Here is a 25,261-nt window from a genome sequence, read left to right as displayed (position 1 = left end):
GCCCACATGCAAAACACTCCAGTGGAGGCAATATGTGGAGATGTCCTGGCACAAACATGCCCTTGAAACATCCCAGCTGCTTTGGTTTGGTGTCACCTTCCCATCCTGTTTTGCAACATAACAACATTCAAAGGTTCAACCTGCAAAGTGGCAACAGCAAGAACAAGAGCAGGAGCCCTGAAGTCAACTTTAACTGTGGCATTTATGAGTAACTAGGGCAATTATTTCTTCAATCGTATCAAGTTCCTGGTTAAAAGCATGCAATGCACTTTGCTGCCACATACAAACGAGGATTATTTTAACCTTTCCGCTCTGTGCCGCTGGCTGTCGGAATTAGCTTCACTGTTCACCTCCAACTGCCCTTCTCAACTCATATGGACTCGTATATACTACAGAATACAAGTTCCATTTGCATTTGTGCCCTGGTTCAGCTCTTTCACAATCAAAAGCACTGACTCCACTCCTCATCTCACCTCTAACAGCTTCTAACGCTCAAGGAAATGAGCCAAAGGTGCTCTGCTTCCTCTGCTGAGTCTCTCCAGAGCTTTCAAACGAGTCTTTCAGCGCACATCCGTGGGTTTGCCATCGTGTGGCAGTCTAAGCCACACGGTCAGCAGAGCTGGCTGCCCGAAGCTGCCAGACACAGCTCGGGATTCCTGCCGCAGGGACACAGGGAAAAGAGTTTGCTTTTCTACCTTTCTTTTCTTTCAGAAAACGGGAACGGGTCTTTGCACAGTCCTGTTCTAAGGCAAAAGAGAAAAAGGGTACCTGTAGATGGCTGACAGAAACAGAAGAGAACCAGAAAGACTCCAGAGTAAGCATCTTTGCCTGCATTTACTGTTCAAAGCTCTGGCACATCAGCTTGTGAGGATATTTGGGGTTCTTCCTTCGGAAGTGAGTTTCACAGGCCTGACAGTTTGGGTTCCAATCACAAGGCAGGATACCACTGCAGGGATCCAATTCTGTTCTGTATTGAGCCGTCAACCACCAGGAGAAAATTAGGCAGCCAATTAAAACAAACCCACATCAGCACATCTTGTAGCGATTTGGGTATCTCATCAGTCATCCCCTCACAGGATGGACACTGAGGACCAGGAGCTGACCCACTGAGATCATGTGCAGGAGCCTGGTGACTCTGGCAAGCCCAGTATTGTCTTGACAGGCTTCCAGCAAACAGGAAAAACTTGTTATTTCTTGGTACAAGCACAATATACCATCTTCCACTCCTGCTCTAACCCATAGAACCAAGCCAGGTTTAGGATCTGACCATTCTTAGGAAAAGGTTACTTATCAGAGGCACTCTCTGCCTCCCAGCACCCAGATGGCATCACTGGGAGCTGCTAACCACAGGTCACCACAGCACTGCCCATGAACTGGAGCTCTGCTCTGCAGCAGTCACCCAGCACTCGGGTGGCAGAGCTGGCTGCTCACCTTGCTCTGGGTTCCTCTGGGCACTGCCTCTGTCAAAGCCAGACCTCTGCTAACAGCAGGCCAAGAACAGGCAGTGGCTGAGGCAAAAATCCTTCCTTGTGTTTCAAGCTGGCTGCATCAAGGCTGAACTGGCTCAAAGTCAACACTGGTTTAAACATCTTGTCCTGCAGAGAACATTCACAAGCCCAGGGATTCATCCCAGGGAAATGCCCTGCTCTATGCAGCTGCTCCCTTCTATCCTTAGTGTTTAAACACACGTGGCCAAAACAAATACAGTGGAGCCCGTGCTGCTTTTCACCTTGGTATTTGCAAACACCAGTCACAGCTAGAGGGCAAAAGCCCAGCACCAGCTTTAATAAGGATTAGAATTCATCCCTATTTGTGTTCTGCTGTTCAAAGGGAAACACCAGCAGAAAGGACAGTGTTGAGGCAGTTTGGAGCTCAGGTCTGAAAGACAGCTGTGCTCAGAAGGAAAATTCAGCAGGATGCTGTTTTGCCTGGAGCAGATGACACACGGAAAAGCTGTGTACCTGCCGTTAACACAGTTCACTGCCACTGCAAAACGTTTCCAATTCAGAGCCCCCTGAACAGTCTAACAACTGCTGCACTACCAGGCCAAAAACCGCACTGCACCGAGCAGCGACACAGGGGTCCGCACCTCGCAAGGGCAGGAAAACAGAAGTCGTTCTTTTACCCAAGCATGAAGCAAAAGCTCTGACCAACGCGAGCCCAAGCTCTGAGCTGCAGGAAGGGCCCGGCACCCGCACGGCCCCAAAGCGGGGCCCGCAAGAGAGCTCGGCAGCGCCCGCCGCCCGCGCCGCTTTGCGCTCCCTGCACTGCAGGACAGGAGCCGGGGCAGAGCCACCGGTGACGCTGCCGTGAGGAGCTCCCGCCGCTGACCGCCTCGGCAGCGGGTGCCGGTACCCGCACTGCCGGCCCCGCTCCTCCGCCACCATCTTGTGCGCGGCCGCGGGGAGCCGCGGAACGGGGCTGCTCCTCGCCCCACGCCGAGCACCGCTGGCTGCAGCGGGACCGAACCCAGCAACGCTTCCACCCATTGGCTCAACGTCGCCCCCCCCCCCCCCCCCCCCCCCAATGCTCAGAGCTTCTTTTCCTGTAAAATAAGAGCGTTTATTGGGTGAATGGAGTCAGGCGTTAAACCGAGTGTGCTGGACGGGCTGGGAGCACCGCTCTGACCGTGCCGCTGTAACCCGGCGCTGGGCACGGACAAGCCTTGCCTTCCCTTGTACACTGCGGGATCCGGGATGGATAAGGGAATAGCTAGGCTGCGAGCATCGCCCCGGTGACGTGTTGGGATGAATGGGAATAGCTGACACAGCCAGGAGGAGTTACAGTGGTTGAGAAACATCGTGATTACCGAAGAACAATAAATACTGATTTTGTAAATGCGTGTTTGCATCTGGGTCATTGTAAACAGTAAAACTACCGGGCAACAATTTCGTCTGCTTGCTTTTCTCGTATCCTGCTAGCACGCTCTTAGGCCCAGCAAACTGAGATCAAACCGGTCAAATTGGAGGGAGGAGATCCACTTGACTATTTGCGAGGTCTCCTCCGCTCAGTGAATACCCCAAGGACCACATGTGTTTGTGTTGCAGATCCTGCTATGATAAATGAAGCCAATCAAGTACCTGCTGTAGATTTATGCACTTTTCTGGAAATTAAACCCTTGGTACTCACTGAACAGCTGCAGGAGGAGACACGTGGAAGTCCAGGAGCTAAACCAGCATAATTCCTAACCACTGAAGTATTGCAGAGAAATCTTATAACCTACCATAGGAAAATAGAAACTTGGCCATAAATTTCCCTGTCTAGGCTTGCAACCTCAGCACGAAGTACATGTGAGCAGGCTCTTAACTCATCAGTCTCAGAGGCAGTACACAAGTTAAGGCTGCATTAACATTACTTGTGAATGTATAACGTAATAAGTCAATGCTCTGGGGAAAAAATACTGTTTTCCCTGTTTGCCTCAGCCTGGTGAAGCCCCTGTGCTCCATGCCACCAGTGGCAGCCTGCAGAGTACCCCACATCGTTGCTTCACCTCACCTAATTAGAGTTTACCTTCTGCAGATTACAACATGGGATTAATATTAGGCAACAGAAGTGCTGCTCATCATCATCCTGATCCTGAAAAGTGCTGAGCATCGTGCAGGGAATTCTGGTTCAGCACTTCCGCATAAGTAGGCTAAAAACTTAATTTTGTATTAATAAAGTATCGTACATTTTTATAGCTCCAGGTTTGAAAAGGGTTTTCAATTCCTTCCCACAAATCAAACCCCAAAGTTAGCACTGTGCCCACTAAAGCAAATGTAAGGAAAGAAAGTCTTTGGGAAATGCTTGTGACAGTGTAGGGCAGGGACAGAGTTAACTACAAAAGCCAGTGTAATTCTAAATCATTCAGCAAGTTAAACCCAGGGGAGGCACCGTACAGTGTTACAGACACACTTCACACCCTCACACATACCCTGCCCAAGCTGCACCTACTCCTGCTGCATTCAGTGATGCTACTGATGGGTCGGGACCTGACCTGGTGAACACCCACCCTGCAGCCCCTGGGGTCTGGGCTGGTTCAGAGGGCGGGCAGACAGGCACATACAGGAGGGGCAGTTGGTAGCAGAGGTACAGGATTCACATCCACAGTGAAATGTGAGCAATGTGCCTTTCCCACCTCCTAAACCCTGTGTTACAGCTGGGCTGCCCGCAGGTGGAACAGCTCAGTCTCCGCAGCAGGTCACAGCAGCAGTGCTGGTCAGGCAGCACAAATGTGGCAGGGCTGCAAGCCGCTTTCCTTGCATGCTGGGCAGCGCAGGGCCCGGTAGGACTCTCTGAACCTATTCGCCAGCATTGAAAACTTGCTTCCATGGCACAGGGAGCAAGGGGCAGAGCCCGACCCCTTACACTGGGAACAACCATGTTCATCATCTTCTTCCTGAAAGAGACAGATCACAAGAAAGATCTGTTACTGGGTATCAGATGCCAAAGTCAGTAACACACTTGAAAGAGAGAACTGCTGTTTTGTGGTCTTGTAAATAGTTGTTGCTCCTGACATGCCACCCTGTCAATAACACTCAGTTCTCAACAGCAAGATCTTCAAGTAAAAGGGGACAATTTGCAGATGCTTCTAGAAGACGAGAAGTTAACGTGACAGGGCTTACAACAATGCATTCAAACTCATGTTTCTCCTTCTGCCAGGCTCTGCACAGCACCTGGCTTCCCGTCATTTAACACATCCCTCCTCCAGGCTCCACATCCTCAGTTTGGAGCTTCATTTTCTGAGCATTTCTCCTTGCCCTCTCCCCCCACATCCTTGACCACCGACAGGCCCAGCTGCTTTCAAGCTGTCCCTTGTGCCTGCACCTCCCTCCAGGGTGCCAGACTGCTTCTTTCAGATCCCAGCTCAAAATCCAATGCTCCCACAGAGCCCAGGGATATAAAATGTCTGCATCAGGAAGAGTACAGCACAGCGCAGGTTCACTCTGTTCAGAGTCCTGCATTGTTCCTGCGCAGCCATTCTGCTTTACCTGGCACTATAGAGCAAGGGTTTAACTAAGACACGGGAATTGGTGCCTGCTATGCTTCATACTGGTGCCTGCTTATGAATTTGATCATCCAAATTAATTCAGTTCTCAAAAGAATAACCTTGCTGTGGTTTAGTCATCTTTAAATGAATGCTCATAACACTAATGTAGAGCAAATCCAAAATTATTCTTGAAAAATCTGTTTTAGGACCTTCAAGTTTTACTTTTTGCTCCCAAACATCAAGGAGAACATAAGCTCTTCCAAGGTTAAAAAGTTTCTCTGGAACAATGCCTTACAGGAGCTGCTGTCCTCCAAAGCGTGCTCCTCAGTGAGGGCGACTGGAGGAAGGCAATCAGTTACCTCACAGAGGTCCCTCTCCATATGTATTCTCTCAAATGCCAGAGGTGATTTTTGGTAGCTCAGATAGGTCCTCAGTAGATGAACCTTGGCTCTTATGTTAAAGCCCTTATTCTGAATATGAGGTTTCCTTCAAAGCTGACAAAGGCCAACGTTGTTCCTCAGTTTCTCAGGGCTGCTGTGGGGTCTTTATGCATGAAGCCACAGGCAAGGCTCAGGGGTGCAGGAGGACCAGAGTGACCTGCACCAGATCTGTGAAACTGGAATGCTTCATGTTTGCCCTGCACGACAACACAATGTTTTGTGGGATCACATTACGGTCAGACTAATTTGGATTCTGACCAGCAAAGACTAACCCATGAGAAACAAGTGGAAGGCACAACCTTATTTTGGCTGATATTAAAATGCTAGCCTCCGGCAGTCTCAGCCACAGAGCAGCTGTGTTTAGCCTGGTCAGGCTGGAGAAAGCCTGGCCTGCTCTTATTCCAGTGGAAGAGGGTGACAAAGGGTGGACCTAAGCCAAGCTACATCAAAGTCAGTGGCCTCCAGGGGAAGAATCAAGTAAGATACTTGAGCATCCGGAAACAGAAGAGTGGCCCCCCCAAAGCACATGCTGCAGTGCAGCATTGGTCAGTTATCTCCCGAGGGGAAACAGGAACAAAGCCATGCTTTTCATCCAAATTTAGTTAAGGGCCAGATTCAGGAATAGATGGGGCTTGGCTAGAAATACTCAACTGTAAAACCCAACAGCCTTAAGAGAAAAACAACACTTGCCATTCTCTTACCTGCACATACTGGTTGCAGGCAACCTTTTTTTCCACATCTTTTCTATGTCCACCACCAAATCTTTCTTTCTTTTCCTGGTATATGAAGGCCCAGTCATTTATTCCCTCAGTCTGGATGATTCTTCTCATGAGCTCTTTCTGGTCCATTGGTGCACGGATGATTTTCAGGTTGTTTGTGTAGATGATGATCTTGCCAAAGTCTAGAACTGGGGAAGGCTGGAGAAGGATCTTATCAGTGTCTCACCTGTACAAATACACTCTACAACCACTGGTTGTAGACCAGGCTTTCAGACCATCTCCTCCACCTGGTCATAGGTTCAGCTGGCACTGTGGCATGACCCCCCTTCCCACCACCCAGAGCAGGGAGTAGGACAGGGCTCAGAGAGATGGGATGCAGATCGGACCAGGACTTCGCTCAGGCCTTAGTAACCTCACTTGAATGTCTCATTCTGGGTGGGGAAGGCTTTCGGGATGTAAGTTCTCCTTCCAACCCATATGCAAGAGAAAATCAAGGCACAATTCTAAGAGCAGTGGTGTTGGCACCAATGGAAAAGCAACCCCTGCACCAGAGACTGACCTACGTTGCTTTGAAGGTTGAGTAGTTGGAGAGTGGGGGAGCCAGAGGGGGCTTTCATGGGTGTTGTCAGAAGTAGAAATTCCCCATGAAAGTGACCTATTCTGCAGCCTTTGACAGGGTTTTTCAGACTTAAAATAAAGCTTTTCTGTGTAATTTATTAATGCTGTAAAAAGGGTCAGATCATAAACCCCCCTCATTATCTAATGCTGAATTGTGCTCCTAACACCAAGCAGCCAGCCTAAACAATCTCTGGGCTCACTTGGGTTTGTATTCTAGTAATTTGTAAGCAAAGTGTGGTATGGGTGAGCACGCCTCTGAACACAGCACTTTGCTACCTGGCCCCTTCCCCTCTGTACTGGGGATCGGGTGGCAGCTCCCACGGCCTATTGCTTTACACATTCTTCCTATTTCCCTCTCTATAAGTATCTGTGTCAAGCAGTGATGCAGGAGACATTCCCATAGAGAAACACCCTACCAGGGTCTCATGGGCTGGTGGACCTCTTGGGAACCAGGCACTGGCTGCACATTGGGAATGGGACTGGCCCTTTAAAGCCTCATTGTTGTTACACAGACTTGGTGTCTCCACAGACCGAATGTATGTTGACACTAAACAACACTGATACTGGGCACTGGGATTACTCAAGGTACTTATGGTTATGGAAATCAGTGAATAGAGATGAGCATTTCCCAGGAATGCAGAACAAATTCATGTGGGGATAAGATCACATTGGTGCTCTGGCTGCTGGCAGGAGTCATGGTGATGTGATGTTTTCAGTTAAAGTGGATGTCCATATATCAGTTAACCGTAGTTCAAATACATAGGTTTCTTATCTGTGTAAGAAAATGAGCATAATCCCTGTGTATCAACCAATTTAGCATAAATTACACATGTACTCCCTTTTTAGTAGGAATAAAGAGACACTTCTGTATCAATGGCATTAACTGTATGTTAACAAAACATTCAGTGAAACTAAACGGGGATTTCCAAAGTAGCCCAAGGGGAATTCTGACCTGCCAGGGGATGCAGATGCCTGGCTCAGTCTTATTGGTACATGCTGTTGACACTAATCTTTTTGCCAGCTGAAGTCATGCACCTTCAATGTCTTAAATGTAACTAATTAAGAGAATATCCACCTTACATTTGCCTGGGTTAAGTGCATCAGGATTACTATGTATAGAATCATAGAATAGTTGGGGTTGGAAAGCACTTTAAGATCATCTCATTCCATAGATACTAATATATATGGAAATATTGGTCTGCAAAATGGAGAGATGCAAATGGACCCACTGAGAAGCTGGAGCCCAGCAGATGCTGTTCACTTGCTCTGGCTGCTGCCGAGCAGGCAGCTGCTGCCGTTTGCAGTGAGCAGAGCACAGCATGTGTGGGGTAAAGAGGTGCAGATCCCTTTAAATCCTGGCCTGACCAAAAGCGCTCTGTTGGAGCGAGGCTCAGTCCGAGGCTGCTGTCCCCAGTGCCGAGCCGGGCTCTCTGCCGCCGGTCCCAGCGGGGCGACAGCACTTACCTGGCAGGAGCTGTCTCCGGTCGGGCGGTCGAGCAGAGGCGAGGAGCTGCCCAGGCCCAGTGCCTGCCCCTCTTTGAATATGCTGACCCTCTGCGCGCTCAGCTTGGCCGGCGGGAGCAGCCTGCGCTCGGGCAGCTCCGCAGCCCAGCGGTCCTCCGGCTCGAAGCAGTGTCGCACAAAGCGCCGGGAGTGCTCCTTGGCCGGGAGCTCCAGCTCCTGCCCGTCCTCAAACACCTGTTTCAACACTCGGCCGCTGTAGGCAGATGATATTTTGAACCTCACTTTGCGGGGCCTCCCCTCGTGCCGAGCACTGAGCTTCTTCTGGGGCTCTTCCATTACCGGGATTTCTCACTGCGGCTCCTGGAGATCAACTCCAAGAGCTCTGGGTCCAAAAGAAACCTGCCCAGCTTCCTGCAGCCACACAATGCATAATTCAAGGTTTCTGGTAGCTCCTCTCATCTTACAACAACACTGACACCACCTTATTAAATATTGATAGATATTCACAAAGAGAAAATATCAGTGGTAGTGAATAGTGAGGCAGGTGGGTGAAGGGTGGACAGAGCAGCGTGCCACAAGAGCAAAGGAGTTAACGTGGGGAGGATCAGATTAAATAGGGAACTCTGCCCATGTTCTGAAACCATGGAAATGGTTCTGCTATGTGCTGCGATAAGAACTACCCCAAATACACCATCCCAGCAGCTTTTCACAGCTTTCTGACAAGGTGAGAAGTTAAAAAGACAAGTTCACAGAAAAAGCAATCCAGCTTCACAAATAGCAAATGTGAATAATTCTTCCATTCTTGCACTGAATCCGGAGAGTACAAAGCTCCATTTCATTTTAATCCAAATGTGCTCCTCTACAGGTTGTGGAGATCTAATTAAGATTTTCTCTCTTTAGCTTTCAGTCCCTATTTGTAACTCCGGTTTCCTTCCAGGCCCTTTTGGCCAATCTGGGTTTGCTTTTCATGTTTAACAGACAGTGCCCTACCGAGAGCTGCCTGTGGCCCCATCCGCAGCTCGTTTGCCATCCCTCGCCTGTGCTCAGGGAGCTCAGTGCAGCGATGCCTCCATCAGGCAGAGCAGAGGTTTGCCGTGGTTCGAAACAGAAGGGACTGGGACGCAGCCGGGGTCAAGGGGCTCTGTTCTGCACCGCACAGCTCTGCATGACAGGAGCTCCAGCCACTGCATTCAGCTTCAATTCGGGACTGCACCCCCTCAGCACTCACACAAACCTGCACCCGAGGTACCTTCCCATAACAGCCCATCCCCATTGATCCCCACCAGTGATCCCAGATTGGAAAGTTCACTCACCAAGCCCAGCCCCAGCTGAGCACTTGGGACTCATCTTTGCATCCAAGGGAAAACACAGAGTGGATTTAGTGCAAAATGCATCAGCAGAGTGACTGCATCTCCTGATACCTGTTTGTATCAAGCACCCAGAACAGAAGTTAAAATCTCTCTTCTTTCACCTTCCATGATATCAGTATGTTTCTACTATTAAATGCTGTTTCATTGAGTGGTACTTAATCTAAGCTTTCTGCCTCCATTGTGCCAAGGCTATCTATCCGCTTGTAATCCACAGCCAGTGCTTCTAAAGCTTAACATTCTCAACAGACTAATCTATTGTGTTTATTAAAATTTGCCCTCCAAATACCGGGGCAGCAGCTCAGAAGGCTGGAGGCTAAGAATAGACAGCACAGACCTTCAACCAACTGAGCAGCCTTCATGTGCCAAGAGCAGTTTCTGTCATGACAGACGCCATTCTTGCAGGTTCCTGGGGCTCACCGTAAGCACACGTAGGAGATGCATGTTCCTCCATGTGAACATGCATGAACACGCCTGGGTAAACATTCCATCACGGAGACGCCCTTTCCATTTCCAAAGTGCTATGAAAAGGTCCATGTCAGTTTCCCATCCTATCTCAAACAGGTGGAGCTCACATTACACAAAACCCTTGATTTGCATGAATCAAACTGGGCTCTCACTGCACTGGGAAGCTCCATCCACCCCTTTCTCTTGTCAATCCCATGTGAATCAGGCCCCAGCATTGCTGCTTTTCCAAAGGCACACAGCAGTCTCCATATGACACAAACGCTGCTGTGCCGGATACCTTAATTGAGGTCATTTTTTTTTTTATTAGGGGAACAATCAAAGAGGAAGTGAAGTTTCAAGCAGCAATGAGGGAACACAAGCATGAGCACCACAGCTGCAAGACGAGCAAAGCAATTTCCCATCCCTTACAGTTACTTACAGGTGCATTCAAAACACAAGTCTGCCCTGGCCCTGTAATCTTCCTCTTGGAACAATCCCACCCGCCACTGTGCTCTCAGCTGGGTTTGCTGCTCACTAAACCCCTCAGGGCTGCAGCAGGAGTGAAACTCACCCTTTCACCCCACAGTCCCATGCAAAGCCCATTCAGGCTTGCTGTAGGGAGACCCCACGCTCAGATATGTATGGCCTTCTTTTTATGTCCCTCTGCAGATAAACCTCACAAAGAAAGGACTTCTGAACAGCTTTTCTGCATTTTCTACCTGTTCTGAACAACCTTCCCACACTAAACACCCCAAGCAGGGACACTCCAGGTGGTGCTGACCCGTCTCCAAGCCATACCCCTCTCACTCCAGCACTGGGGCAGGCAGCAGAGCTGTGAGCACTGGATAGCAGCAGGATGGATAGATGGATGGGTTGCAGGGATGGATAGAAGGATGGATGGGCTGCAGGTTGCTCGTTGCGCCTGTGCAGCCGTGCCAGCACAGCAGCATTCATGCTGCACTCTCATGTCAGTGTGGGCTTGTTTCCCACAGCTAGCACAAGTCTTGCTAAAAATACAACAATAATCATTTTGCATTCAACAGTGAAATCATTAAGTTTCATGATCTGGAGCATCACCGCACTATGCTTCAGACTCTGTTCCACTGTATTGTAATGGCATCTGTCTTTCAAGCACAGAGCCTCTCTTCACCCTCCTCCCCACATCAGGCAATACCAAGCAATTGTTGGAAGCTGCTGGAGGCTTTGCACAGCAAAGAGACAGTCCTTGCCCTGAGGAGTGTAACATTGGTTTAGATGTATTGCAACAAAGCAGGGTATGTACAAAGAAGGACAGAAAAGCCATTGGGAAGTGGACTGTAAGGCTCTGAAGGCATGTTTCCACCTGCAAGTTTTGCTGAAAAATGTTTGGTTGTGTTTTGCTTCCTCCTCAAGCAAGCATTGCAGTCCTCCTCCTCATGAAAGCAGAGGGCAGGCAAGGATCGGGATGGGGAAGAGCTGCAGCAATGTCCAAACCCTCCTGTCATTCCCCACTGTGATGTATTCTGAGCACACACAGCATCTTAAAGCAAGGTCTGTGGGTTACAGCTGGAGAAGAGAAAAAAGGAGCCTGAGCAGCATCAGGGACCATGAGGAAGGGCAAGAGGTCAGGGATGAGAGGGCACATTGGATATGAAGAAAGCAAAGGAGCAAGGTAGAAGCTTAAAAACAAGGACACAAGCATAAAACTTGCTTCGGTGTGGGAGTAGCGAGCAGAAAGGTTCAGATCATCAGGTCAAGAAGGTAATTTTAGCTGGTAACTTAAAGGAGTTAGAGCAGGTGCTGTGTGTGCTGAAGAGGCCAGCAAGTAAAGGCAGGAGCAAAACTGTGCTGCATAGAGTCACAGACAGAGCTGCTTGCTTACAACCTAATGAAAAGGCTTCATCTTGGAGCTACAGTAGGGAAAACTGCTTTTGGATACAGAAAGAAAGAAGGGAAGGAGTTACTAGTTGCAAGACTTAATGGTGGGTAAGGTGTTGGCATTACCCCATTGAACATGGTGGTATGAGGAGTACCGTCTTTCAACTTCTCAGCCGCTTTTTACCTTTGATGTATTCAGAAATGCTGATCACCGCCAGCCCCTGGTGAGCAAACCCTGCCATGGGGTTTCTTAAGCACCTCCATCCAAACTTCTTGTTACAAAGAGGGCTGAAACCTGTTGTCAGTTCACTCCATAGAGGCTCAGGGACTGGGACACAGCGGAAATGAAGCCGTTGGTATTGTGGCAAAAACTAGTAGACATGCATGCAGCAGCAAAGGAAAGCTTGATTTTGTGTGGGTTTAGCTCATGGCTGGATTCTCTGATGTCTGTTAAGATACAAACATCCTCCCTGTTTGAAGCACATTTAACGTCTCCCATGGGGAGCTGTGAGCATCTCATTAGATTTGAAGTAAGACGTGAAGTCGCGGTGCATCATCCCCCTCGACGGAGGGCCCGACGGGGCTCCCTGCCGCCGCGCCAGCCGCCTCCTTCCGCAGGAGGCACAGGATAACCCCGGCTGTTTCCCCCTCCGCTGACCGGCACTCACCGGTTACACGGTGCGGGGCTGCACCCGCGCCTTCCCGTCCCCGGGAGGATCCCAGCTCCCAGGGAGGCAGCGGGGAAAGTCTCGCTGTGCCGCTCGGGGGGAGCGGGGCCGCATTCCTGCGGGCTGAGCTCAACACCCCCGGAGCAGCGCAGGCCCTGATGAAAGCAGCTTACCCAGCACCCACCTCAGCCCCGAGACTCCGACCCGGGCAGGGAAGAGCCCTGAGTAAGCACTAAAGTCTTGAAGTCACAAAGAAATAAAAACCAGGAAAAAGCGCTTCAAAGAGGGGAATTCCCGAGGGCTGAGTTTTACCTGGGGAAGAAAAACTGCTCCTGCCCATCCCAAGCAGAGCAGCCCCAGAGTGGAGCTAGAACACATGTGTCCTGGGCAGGGAGCAGAGCAGCAGCCACAGCACCACTGGACACCCCGTGGGAATGAAGCCATTGACCATTCTTAGAGAATCCCCAGCAGGGATGAGCCTTAAGGGACACTTACCTGGGCCATGGCTCCTGGATGCCTGCAGACATGGAATCTGGTCTGCCCACATGGAGTAGCTACCACAAGGACTTCAGTCCCTCTGTGTCTTTTCGCAACACTGCTCTTCACTGGGCTCACCAACAGCCTGGATCCTGCTCTCCGGCCCCCATTCCACAAGGAGCAGTACTCCGCAAGCAGGAGGTGGTGGGAAGCAAACTCAAACTGTCCCCCCAAAACCACACCATGACCAACCACAGCAGCACACAGGCAAGCCAACTCCCCAGTAAAACAGAAGGACTTCTGCAGTAATTTCTTACATACCCACACTCAGAGTCCCCAAACAGTGGTTTTATACCCGGGTTGGCTGTACTGACTGAGCTGTGGGCTCTGCTCTGGGCTGCAGCACTGCCAAAAGCACCTGGAAACACTGAAGCTTGATGCATCCTTGCAAGCAGTGTATTTGCATCTATGTTTAATGAGATAACTGAAGCCTGATGCTTACCTGTGATCAGACCTGCATGAAGAACAGCTGAGAAGTGCTCAGAGCAGCCTCCAAAGGCCTGTTAGGTGGTGCTCAGGTGTAGTGCTACTTGGGAACCCTTTATCTTCCTGTCCTAAAAGGTGAGAATTCCATACCTCCAGTCAGCCCTCATCAGGCAAACCTCTGTGAAGCACGATTTGGTGCTCTGTGGTTCCTCACTGCACTGTAGGGGAAAAGGGATGAATGGAGCAGAAAGCAGAGCCAGAGCCATGGCAGGATGGTGGAGCAGAGCCTTCAGCAGCCACCGGCCTGGCTTTGATACCAGGGCATTGTCTGCTGGTGCAGAGACCAGGCAGCAGCAGCAGCAGCAGCAGTAGGAGGAGGTGAGGGTGATCTCCCTGGGTGGAGGGAGGATGGTTTCCATCCACTTGCTGCTGCCTGGCCTGGCTCCGCTGCCAGCTGCTTCTAATGACACTTCAACAAACACATAACAATCTGTCTTAAGGAAAATCACTGAATAAATTCCACTTAAAAATACTTCTCTATTTCTGGGTAGGCGCCACTCTGCTCCAGCTACTTCAGAATAGCTGAAGCCTTCGAGTTACCCAGCAGAGAGACTGCACTCGGCTCCCCGTCAGACTAATAAACAGCTCCCTGAACCACTCCTCCTGCAGTGGTGTAGATGGGCTCCCAGTGTTTGGGTTTTGCCCACCAGCTGCTGCGCACCTCAGGAAAGGAAGGAGGCGAAGGACAAAAAGCAGCAGTGGGTGTGTGCGGCTGTGGGTCCCTCCTGTTCACACTGGGTCACTCCTCCCTGGGAGCCGGGGCTGGAGGGAGCAGGGAGGTGTCCACTGGCTGCTGCCCGTTGGACACAGCAGGGGATGGTTTGGGGGATGGGAGGTTTTAGGGAGGCTTTTGCTGTGCTGGCAGCAGGGCCCTGTGCTGGCCCCATTACAACTTAGAACCATAGAGTGGTTTGTGCTGGAAGGGACCTTAAAGCTCCTCCAGCTCCAACCCCTGCCACGGGCAGGGACCCCTTCCACTGGAGCAGCTTGCTCCAAGCCCCTGTGTCCAGCCTGGCCTTGAACACTGCCAGGGATGGGGCAGCCACTGCTTCTCTGAGCACCCTGTGCCAGTGCCTCAGCACCCTCACAGGAAAGAACTTCTGCCTTAGATCTAACCTGAAATTCCCCTGTTTTAGTTTTAACTCATCACCCCTTTCCTAGCACTGCAGTCCCTGGTGAAGAGTCCCTGCCCTACATCCTTGTACCCCCCTTCAGACACTGGAAGCTGCTGAGCCTTCTCCAGGCTGAACAGCCCCAGTGTTCTCAGCCTGTCTCCATATGGGAGGTGCTCCAGCCCCTGATCATCCTCGTGGCCTCCTCTGGGCTTGCTCCAACAGCTCCATGTCCTTCTTATGCTGAAGACACCAGAACTGCACCCAGTGCTGCAAGTGAGGTCTCACGAGAGCAGAATAGAGAGGCAGGAGCTCCCACTTCAAACTGCAGGAAGTGTTCCTGCCCCTGTCTTCAAGCAAACACAGTGATTTCCTCAGTCTGAGGATTAGCCTCACCCCGTGCACCAAGCCCGGTGCCATCCCTTGCCACAACTAGTGAAGTGTGGTCCATGGGGAGCAGGGCAGTGGGTTCCTGACCTGGGGCTGGGGAGTCCCCATTCCCCTCCTGACCCCAGGGGACATGGCTGGGTCCTGCCGTTCATCCCCCTGCAGCTGCAGCACCAGCGCTGTGCCTGGGGGTGGGTAGGAGGACAAGCTGTTAGCTTCTGATCTATGATTTATAGCAGCTTGCAAGAGGCACCCCCTCTGCCTGCCCCCCAGGAGCTATAAACAGCCTGAAAGGTCCCTCTTCCCGGAGGAGGAGGCATGTGGCATCCACTTGTGAGATGCAGAGGCTTTTTATAACCCCAGGAAGCGCTGCTGGGCCATGCCCTCTCCCCGCACACACGCGCCAGTGCTGCAGCATTCATTTAACCACAGCCCAGCCAAAATGTGTGCAATTCAGAGCTGGGAAAAGGCAAAACCTTTTCCCTGGTGCTGTTGTGAGTTGGAGGCTCAGCCCCGAGCTGGTGGCCCCAGCGGAGGAGGAGCTGCACACACTCAGGTGAACACAGAAATCCCCCTGACATTGGCCCAGAGGAACCAAGCAGAGGAAGGTTTGAGCGAGGTGATGGGACAGACGGAGGCTCCTGCAAGGCACTTGCCACAACAGGCTGGAGAACACAGACCTCGTGTTCCTCACCATGGCACATCTTGCCAGGCCTGGGGAGGCAGCAGCAAGAAACGCCACCATCAACCCTCCATGCTCTCAGGGTCACAGGGCTCATCTCCACCATGCTCTGTGCTGTGGACAGCAAGCCTTCCCCTCGAGGAGCACATGGACGTGTCCCTGCAAGGCTGCGCACATGCAGCCTGTCCCTGGGTCACGGACATGCTCATGGACAGCACAGCTCTGTGGGACAATGGGGACAAGGTGCATTTGCTGGTTGGCTTGGGGTCCATTTGAACTCTTTTCTGACTCTGCCTTGGAGGTGGGGGAGGCCACAGCTCCCCTGGGGAGATGCTTATGCACAGCAAGGACAGGCACATCAGAGCAGAACAACTTCTGCTCTCAGTGTCTCCCAGTTTCCAGCTTCATGATAAACCTCTTCAATGAAGAGACACTGGCACTGCATATTTCAGCAGTTCCATCCCTTCGGTACAAGGCGTCTGGCACTGGTGAGTCCAGGAGACCTCCTGCAGCCAAGTGGACGGGATGCAGCTGATCACGCATGGCTGTGCCCAAGCAGGAGCCCTCTGCAGCATCCTCCAGAGCAGGCATCCTGCTGCATCCAGCCGCAGTTAATTACAGCATCGGAAGCAGACAGAGACGTTCTAAATGAAAGGGAAGCACCTGCAGCTTCCCAGCTCCGCCTTTATCTTCTAACCCCAATTACGAGATGCACTGCAAGGGAGAGGAGGTGGCAGATAATAAAGTTCAGTGGGATGGTCTGGCTGTTAAGTTGAGAACCAGGAAAGCCTTATATCCCGATCCCAAATGGAACATTGATATGCTCTCTGGGTGTCCCTGGGCTTTCTCCAGGTAAAGTGGGGGTGATGCTTAGCCCGAGGGGTGTTCCAAGGATGAATTAGCATTTGGAAAGTGCTTTGAAGATTTGAAGTGTTACATAAATGCTAAGTGTTAACATCACCAGCCTTTCTATTGCAGCAGAACCCAGAGACTGCAATCAAGATCAGAGCTCTGCTTTGTTGTACCAAGCAATTTAGAAACTGCTGGCTGGAAAAAGTCCCCGTCCCAGCCCCAGGCAGGCAGGAGAGGGGCTGGAAGCTCTGTCAGGGGGATGGAAGGTGGCATCCTCAGGAGAGGACAGCACAGCACTGCAGCAGCTGGGGGGGGGATGGACCCAGCTCCTCAGAGAGCCCAGAGTAACCACTGCCTACACCAGGCAGTGCTCACCAGATCCCCCTGGAGCCCTTGGATGTCCTCAGCACATGGGATTCCTGGGATCCCCAGCCTGGGCCCTCCTGCAGTGCCCACAAGGTGACTGGAGTTTCCCTTGGGAATTCTCTGGGAACCATGTGTTGCAAATGCAGGCGCTGCTTCTCACAGCAGAGCTACAGCAGCCTGGCCCTACTGTATAGGAAAAAGTGAGCAACTGCTCACAGGACAGATCTGACCAGAGATGAGCATTAAGCAGTGTGCACAAAGCCAGCCATCCAACCTCATTTCCAGCCCCTGCCCACCACAAGGTACTTCATTGTTCTGTTTCCTTTCTAACCAGATGAAAATACAGCGTGAGTGTTAATCACAGGGCACAAATAGGGAAGAATATGTAAAAAGGGAAAACAACCTTCCAACCCTTTGTTTTCTCTATAGTTTATGCCATGCCTTGCATTTAAAAACGCCAGCAGATGACATGATGCTATTTGCAACATCATTCATTAAAAAGTGTGCACTCAGCCAGCCAAGCACAAATCAACAGACTACAAAGAAATACCAAAGTCAAAGGAAACTTGAGATGAAACGCAGTGAGGTCACTGGTTTCTGCATTATCCTGAAGATGTTTGTCAACATTTTACCGTAGCCAAACGGGCACATTCAAAAACTAACTAAATAAATAGAATGAAAGAAACCCCTTTATTCTGACAAAATGGCGATCGAGGGGCAAGAACCTAGAACCATTTTGAACCATTTCCAGTCTGTAATTGTGAATGAGTCCTCCACAGAAAAGGGAAGGGCAGTTTGTGCAGTCTGATGGCATTATCTGTGAGAGGCTTAGGTAGAAACCATTCGCTCAGGTTTACAGCCTTCTCCTCTAACATTTGTAGCACTTGTAGGTTGTAAGCACACCAATGGGATGTAGCAGCGTTTGTAAGGAAATCTGTCTCAGGCCTTTGCACATCTACTGCTCTCCTTTGGCAATCCATCAGGAGCTGCAGGGCAGACTCCAGACAGTGATCCGGCTGAGAAAGTGCATGGGAATCACAGATCCCATGAAACGCCCCTGGCCTGCCTGTGCCATGGCCAGAGCCTCACTGGGGTGAGAAGGAGCCTGTGTCAGGCCCTGCACTGCTGCCACTGGGGTCTCACTGCAGCTCACGGGGAGCGCTGGTGAGTGCTGGACACAGTACCCAGCTGTGGCCGTCTGACCCCAGCACAGAGCCATTACCAGGAGCAGGACAGCCAGATGCTGCTGGAGCCCATGGGGATGGCACTAACATGCCCATGGGGATGACACCTCAGGTTTTCTCCTCTTGTCCCACAGAGCGGCTGCTGCTGAGGCGAGCATCCCTAGGAATGAGTGCTGGAGCAGTTGCTCCGTGTTTGGAGCCCTGGGCACAGAAAGCCAAGGCTGGGTCTGGTCTGGCACTTGCTGCCCATCCCAGCAACTCCCCATGCAACAGGTCCCCTTTGGTCCCTCCACACACAGCAGGCACGGGCTTCCCATTGGCACTGTGGGGCCACGGAGCCACCACAGGCCCAGACTTGCATCTGCCGTGGTGTGTGCTTCGGCCCCAGCCAGCACCGGGGGAGCTGAACAGGTTGAGTGACTTCAGGTTGTGGGAGGAATAATCGTCTTGCGTTGCTTCAGAGAGCTGAGGCAGCCAAACTGGGCGAGGATGGCACCGTGGAGCGCCTCAGCCTCTGCCAGGTACCTCGGAGGGTTTGTGTTTGAAGGGTTTTTATAGCGCTGCTGTCAGAACGGGTGGCAAGTGAGCTGAACTGGGACCAGTCTGGGAAGCGAGGCAGGGGGTGGGTGTGTGAGGGATGCACACAGTGAGCGGCTGCTTCCAGCCTGAGCCCAGCCTGAACGGGTCTGGTCTGATGCTTATCGGGGACTCCTGTCTCCTGAGCTCGTGAATTCTCCACTGCTGTGTCAGTAGTGATCTGCAGACCAGGAAGCATTAAAGACACCTTGAGAGCAGCTCGAGTAAGGCTGATTGTACCTGCTCAGCTCACCCCGCTGAGTCCAGCCAGCAGGACCCATTCTCCTGCCCCCAATGCCAGCCCTGACGCTGCCCCCTCACACGCCATCCATCCCCTCGCACGCACTGAGTCACAAGTGACTCACTTCAAACTTGGATGCGGGCGCAAAGTATACATTTGCAAATTGGCTGGTGAGGCAGTGCTTCGCAATGTAGGTGGGATGTATTACATACTCCAGCAGTCAAGTTGTGCTCTCTCCTCCCTCCTCCCTCTCCCTCCGTGCAGGATAGCTGCCTCAGCCCAGTGCTCTGGTGCGGTTCTTGCAGGCGCAGCAGGGTGCCTCAGCCTGCTCTGGTGGATGTGGTGTGCGGATGGCTCCGGCTCCACACTGCACTGAACATGGATGATTTAGCTCTCCTCGACCTGCTGGAGTGCCCTGTGTGCTTTGAGAAGCTTGACGCCACAGCCAAGGTGCTCCCCTGCCAGCACACGTTCTGCAAGCCCTGTCTGCAGAGGATCCTGAAATCCCAGAAGGAGCTCAGGTGCCCCGAGTGCAGGACCCTGGTCCTCTGCAGCATCGAGCAGCTGCCCTCCAACCTGCTCCTCATTCGCCTCCTGGATGGCGTCAGGTGTGGACAGAACGTGGCCAGGTTTGGCTCCATCCAGAGGACGGGGCTCCTGTCATCCCCTGCCTCCATCAGGAGAGTCCCCAGGGGGCTGCAACTCCATCAGCACCGGCTGGCGACCAATCCCAGGCTCCACATGGAAGGGGTAAGGAGAGTCCACGTTCTTTACTGTGTCTGTGAGCATAGACAGCTTTCTCCCCTGTGCCAAGAGCTATGAAACTTCCCTGTTAGCAGCCCTGCAGAAATGTTTGAAGTGAGGGAGATCAGTTTGTTTGCAAATCTGGTGGCTGTTTCCTTTGATATTTGACTGTTTCAGGTGCAGCACAGCAGTGATTGCATTGGCTCTCAGGCTGACACAAAGCCAGACTGCCCTTCTGACAAAACCTTCACAGAGCTGTTTTCTCTGGGAGTTTTCAGGTGCTTCCTTGACTTCTGGGGGGCATTTGAGGCACCTTGACTTCAGGGCAATATACTGATTTGTGAGTGGTAGCAATTAAATCAGTCATTGCAAAGCTGTAACTGTTAGAGGTGGAGAAAGGTATTTCCCATCACTGCACCTCAGTTTCCCCAGCATTGAAAATGAAAGAGAGTGTCTAATGATGCTTGTGTCCCTGGCACAGTATTTCGGGTTTCACTAGGGAAAGCATTAAACTTGACTTACTAACTGTATCCAGGGAGGTTTTAAAGTTGTCTCTGTCATTTTCTTCAACAGTACAAAAGCTTTTCTTAACTAATGAGGACATGATATTAGAGCTGTTCAAGGAGGCTGGCTCAGACGGAATGTGGGTTAGAGACTGAGATGTGGCTTCACCTCTCCTGCTCTGTATTTCTGTGTTTCGATTTCTCCCACCTGAACTGTTCTTCTATGCAGCATCCCTACAAACCTTTCCATAGCATTCAAAAGCTTGGCTCAAATGGCCGTTTTCAGGATTGCAGAGCTGTAAATGTCAATGCAGACGTAGGGCAGGTTTCCCCACCCGCGCGTAGTGGTTCATGTGTGTGCTTGGCTGTGGAGTGTGGAGAACCCCTGTGTCCCGTGGGTGCAAACCAGTGTACTGTCCCAGGAAATCTCTGTGGCGTTAGTAAGTCATCCCAGGTGGATCACACATCAAAACCAGACACAGAAGCATAGAATGGTTTGGGTTGGGAAGGACCTTAGGAACATCTAGTTCCACCCCCTTCCACAGGCAGGGACACCTTCTACTGGACCAGGTTGCTCAAGCCCTGTCCAGCCCCTCTCTGATTTTCCCACTGGAAAAGCAGCACTGAGACACATCAGGGAGACCCCTTGCCATGAACCGGCTCTGCAGGGAGTGGGGGTTGCTGGTGTGTTCATGTGAGGTCAAACCCTCAGACAGCAACAGTTCTCTCACCCGTTTCACCTTCCCTTTACCAGTTCTCAGGACAGGCAGGAACTTGTTGCTGATGCTGTGTAATGGCAGCATCCACCAGTCTGAGCTCCCAGAAGCATTTTCAGACCAAACTTCTTGGAAGTTCTTCCCTGTGAGGGTGCTGAGGCGCTGGCACAGGGTGCCCAGAGAAGCTGTGGCTGCCCCATCCCTGGCAGTGTTCAAGGCCAGGCTGGACACAGGGGCTTGGAGCAAGCTGCTCCAGTGGAAGGTGTCCCTGCCCGTGGCAGGGGTTGGAACTGGAGGAGCTTTAAGGTCCCTTCAACCCAAGCCACACTGTGGTTCTATGAATTGGCAGAGCTGCTGCGCACTGGGTGAGGGCTGCAGCTGTGAGTGGCTCCTGCAGTACCAAGATAGCCTCTGATTTCTGGTGCTCTGTGGTGAAGCGATACAGAAACGCATTACACTTAAACACTCTCAGCCTTAATTAGTTAATTAATTAGAAAACACCCTGGAATCCTCAGCTGCGAAGTGAAGAATGCGACGTGTTAGTCACTATTTGGTTTGGTGGTTTTAAATCCCTGCAGACGGGAGCAGATGTTACTTGTGGTGCTCCAGTGGGATGCTGCTGCATGCGGACCCACTTCAAAAGTGGTACCTGGTGACAGCAAGAGCCGGGACTCCTTTGGACAGGGCAGTGTGTCCTGCACCATGGAGTGCTGGAGTTGGGGTATTCATCTGAAGTGGTTGGAGTGAGCAGTGGCAGAGCAGGTGCTTTTGTCAGGAATCTCAGTGGGAACAGCTATTGGGAGCCTGCTGCACCACAGCTGATCCCACAAAGCTGTTTTCCTGGCTGCTCTTAAGTGCAGCATTCATTTGCAACTACAGTGCAAGGTGCTCACCAAAGAGACTGCCCCGTCTCACAGCCTGCTAATTACTGTTAATGCTATACACCACTTCATGCTACAAAGCAAGTAAAATCAAGGTGCACCATGCTGCACTGTGGCCAGATATGCCATCCAAAGCAGGATGCAGGACATGTTTTGTTTTTACCAAAGAAGCTGTTCTATAAATAAACTTCCTTTACTCCATGGAGCTGAGAAAATCTCAAGTTTGATCAAAGTTTCTCTGCTCAGCAGAGGTGTTTCCTTGCCAAGCTTTTTGCTCTGCATCCTCATGAGCATCCATGAAGGCCAAAACCTGAAATAAATCCCCTCATCACCAAGCAAGCCAAGATCTCTTACCATTCTGAGAGGGAATCATGAGCCAGCTGCAGCAGAGCTGCTGAATTAGCAGCAACACAATACCTGGGTTTCAGTCAGGAATTTCACAGAGCCAGTCCTCAGAAAACAGGCAATATTACAGTTACAGCCCATCCTAAACTCTTTCTCATTTGCTAGCACTTAAATCACTTCTCAATCCACTTCCTACTTGCTGACCCAAGGTGGGCAGTCTGGGTTTGTGCCCATGGGCCCATCTGTATGTCTCTGTACCCAGAATGTGCCTCTGTAGGGACTGACAGCACTGCATTGAGACTGCTAGCACTGCCCGGTACCTGCTCCTGGGACATCTGCCCAGGCTTTAGGACCTCTAGAATCTATGCAGAGAAGCCAAGGCTTTGGATTTTCAGGATCTCCTCATAATAAACTGTCTGGAATTTAAGAATAAAAGGATTTGCTAGGAGGTGAATGCGTAAATAATCTACGCTGAAGCCTTTGAACTCTTAGGAACCGCCCCTGGCGTGTGCCAGATGTGGTTAGTCTTGTGCTGAAGCATCCTTCTTATCTGGCTTCAGCCCCACTGTCAGCTAAACACAGCTCTGCCACTGGTGAGAGAGCAGAGAGACTCCTGTGTACTGAGCTGTACACGAAACTCCTGTAGTCCCTGAGGAGCAGCAGGCCTGAACTGTACCGTACACACAGCAAAAATCACCCAGGCCACTGAACAGCTATTTGGATGATGATCTTTGTCATGCAACAAATACAGGGCAGTGAGCCAGAGGAGAAAAACTGCGGGTATGACAGCTTGCCTTTGGAAAACACAGACCACACAAATCTAACTGTGACTTTGGCTATTTTCTCTCTGCATGAACTGAGTGCTGTAACATCCCCCTCCAAGCATATCATGGGAGATAGACAGATAACACCTCTATTGAGATAAAAATACACCGCACTCCAACGTCGCCACCTTCACACGGATGTCTATACATAGTGCTTGTGTCTTGGTATTTTCTTCTCCTCCAGAAACATCTCCAGCTCCTTTCTGAATTTGACAGACAGGACTTGGATTACTGGATCTTTTTGAAACCTTATTCAAAGCAACCTTCATGTTTGCTTTGAAGGAGGCACTCACTGTGCAAACCACCCTCCACACCCCCAAAAACACCCAACAGTTCCTGTGCAGTCACAGTAATGACCTCATCACACGTGTCATACCATCTTGGGATGGACACACGTTAAACCGACGTCACCAACCCGGGACTCAGCACAGGAGCATTGGCACAGGATACCATCATGAGCCTTTTTTGTCCCTTGCATGTAGTTTCAGCACTTTTATCTACTGCAGAGAGTGAAGTCACCTCCATACAGATTACCTGGTGATACACACCCCAAAAGCTTGTGTGCAACCACAACAGGTTCACGAGCACAGAAGCAGGAGGCTTTGCAGTAGCTGTGAGCACTGCTGCAGCCATGGGGAAGGGTTGGTGTTACACACAGCAGGTCACACACTTGTTCAATGCCGGGGGGACCTCCAGGCCAGCCCCAGGAGCCAGTTTCCCTGGGTTCACATCATTAGGTACCGAGCTGCAGACACAGGAAGTGTTTTAACTTGTTACCACGGCAGTGAGTCAGGCTCAGATGGCAGTCAGAATAGAACAGCAGGGCTCCTCGGCACGCTCACCTGCTGAGCATTGCGGTCAGCCAGGAGGATGCAGGCTGGGGTCCTTCTCTCCTTGCAGGTTCCCAGCTGACCCCAGGTTTGTGAAGTTGGTCATTGGCCTAAGCTTGTAATTGTCCCCTCTGGAGGGAAGGGAGAGGAGCAGACACGTTCATGGGCAGCACTGCCAGTGCACCAGGGCTGGAGCTAAGAGGTGTCCTGAGGGCTGAAGCTGGACCTTGGTGGGGAGAAGGCTCATTCACTGCTGCCATCTAAACCTTGCCTTGCTCTGCTTTACTGCACCCTGGGAAAACTGCAGCACTTGCACTTAAACACTGCACTTTGTTCTGTTGTTACTGATCCTCAGGAATACAAACTCCATTCAGCCTCAATGTGTGTGAGGCCCTGGGAAAATTAATAAAAATACATGAGCTTTGTTTTTAAGAAAACCTTTTCCCTAGGAGCTTGTAAGTGGACATTTGAGCTGACCCTGATTTGGGGAACCTCCATTTTGCTTTGTTCCCAGGATGGGAGACATGGCTTAGGATGCTGTTTTTGACAGACAGGCTTGTGTCCTTTATCAGTCCAACCTCTTTAAGAGGGTTCCCTTTGGGCCATCAATAACTGATGGGCCTAGAGCTTCTCACTGGCTTTGCAGCATCCAGCCCCAGGTCTGGGCAAGATGAGGATGCCCAAGGCAGGCAGGCAGCACCCTCCCAGTCCTGGCCTGTAGCTGAGGCAGGGCCCAGCGGTGGCCATCATTTGATGCTCATTTACTATGGGGATGGTGTGGATGGGAGGCAGCAGCTCATGGGAGATGCCTGTCACTGACCAGGCACTTCCCTGCCACCATGTGAAAGCTGAGTCCTGGGTTGCTGGGCACAGGCACCCTGTGCAGGCCTTCTGCAGGGAATGGCCACCACCATCCCTTGTCAACTGCTGCCACCAGCCCCATCCCAGCAGGCAGGGCACCAGGATGTGGCCATGCCCATGGGCCAGGCATGACAGCGCTGCCTTTACTGGCAAAGGGAGGGCACCAGCCAGCAGGGAGAGGGCTCGGAGCAGCAGGATCAGGGAACGGGATGCAGGTTTCCTCCCTGCACAGTAAACAGCCACTTCTGAGAACTGCGGTGCTGAGGCAGGGCATCATGACCGGGCACGCCGAGGGCTGACACAGTTTGTTTTCCGTGCGGCTTAAAACCATGACACACAACTTAACCACTGCCCGAGATTGCTGACTGCAGCAGAGACACAAACATCTGATAGCAGCAGCAATGAGTGGAAGAGGCGTAAAGAGGTTTCGTGCAGACACTGCAGCTCCAGCACGCTGGTCCCCGGCAGCACCGGGCTGTGCTCGGCGCCAGCAGCACCGTCTGTGCCAGCCTCCCTCCTGCCTCGCATAACAGCTCACCAGGCCCATCCCTGCTCTGCCCATGCTGGCACCAAGGAGCACGTGTC

General features: G+C 51.5%; 2 protein-coding genes across 2 annotated transcripts in view; one reads left to right on the top strand and one right to left on the bottom strand.

Moving 5' to 3' along the window:
* Window positions 1–2,584: 2,584 nt before the first annotated feature.
* On the bottom strand, window positions 2,585–8,560 carry GRXCR2 (glutaredoxin and cysteine rich domain containing 2). Its single transcript, XM_031047451.2, has 3 exons — window positions 8,112–8,560; window positions 6,111–6,350; window positions 2,585–4,378 (listed from the first exon to the last, which is right to left on the bottom strand). The coding sequence occupies exons 1-3, from the start codon at window positions 8,544–8,546 to the stop codon at window positions 4,199–4,201; spliced, it is 855 nt and encodes a 284-aa protein (XP_030903311.2). The 5' UTR covers window positions 8,547–8,560; the 3' UTR covers window positions 2,585–4,198.
* A 10,074-nt stretch (window positions 8,561–18,634) lies between these two features.
* Window positions 18,635–25,261, top strand: part of SH3RF2 (SH3 domain containing ring finger 2) — a 32,607-nt gene continuing 25,980 nt past the window's right edge. Inside the window, exons 1-2 of the mRNA XM_034066588.1 lie at window positions 18,635–18,676; window positions 19,237–19,722. Coding sequence (XP_033922479.1) covers window positions 19,351–19,722 — 372 coding nt within the window. The 5' untranslated portion in view covers window positions 18,635–18,676; window positions 19,237–19,350. The remainder of the gene's footprint in view (window positions 18,677–19,236; window positions 19,723–25,261) is intronic.

Source organism: Melopsittacus undulatus, chromosome 10, assembly GCF_012275295.1.
Source record: "Melopsittacus undulatus isolate bMelUnd1 chromosome 10, bMelUnd1.mat.Z, whole genome shotgun sequence".
In the NCBI taxonomy this organism is placed as follows: Eukaryota; Metazoa; Chordata; class Aves; order Psittaciformes; family Psittaculidae; genus Melopsittacus; species Melopsittacus undulatus.
The sequence above is the reverse complement of the archived record's forward strand: the minus strand, read 5'-3'. Positions and strand labels throughout refer to the sequence as shown.

Bases quoted from the DNA above. Each gene is read 5' to 3' on its own strand.
- GRXCR2 (XM_031047451.2), bottom strand. From the start codon at position 8,546: ATGGAAGAGCCCCAGAAGAAGCTCAGTGCTCGGCACGAGGGGAGGCCC. The intron at 6,351-8,111 runs GTCAGGCCAGGA...TTGTACAGGTGA, and splicing joins GCTCCAACAGAGCGCTTTTG to GACACTGATAAGATCCTTCT. The intron at 4,379-6,110 runs GTAAGAGAATGG...TGTCTCTTTCAG, and splicing joins CCTGCAACCAGTATGTGCAG to GAAGAAGATGATGAACATGG.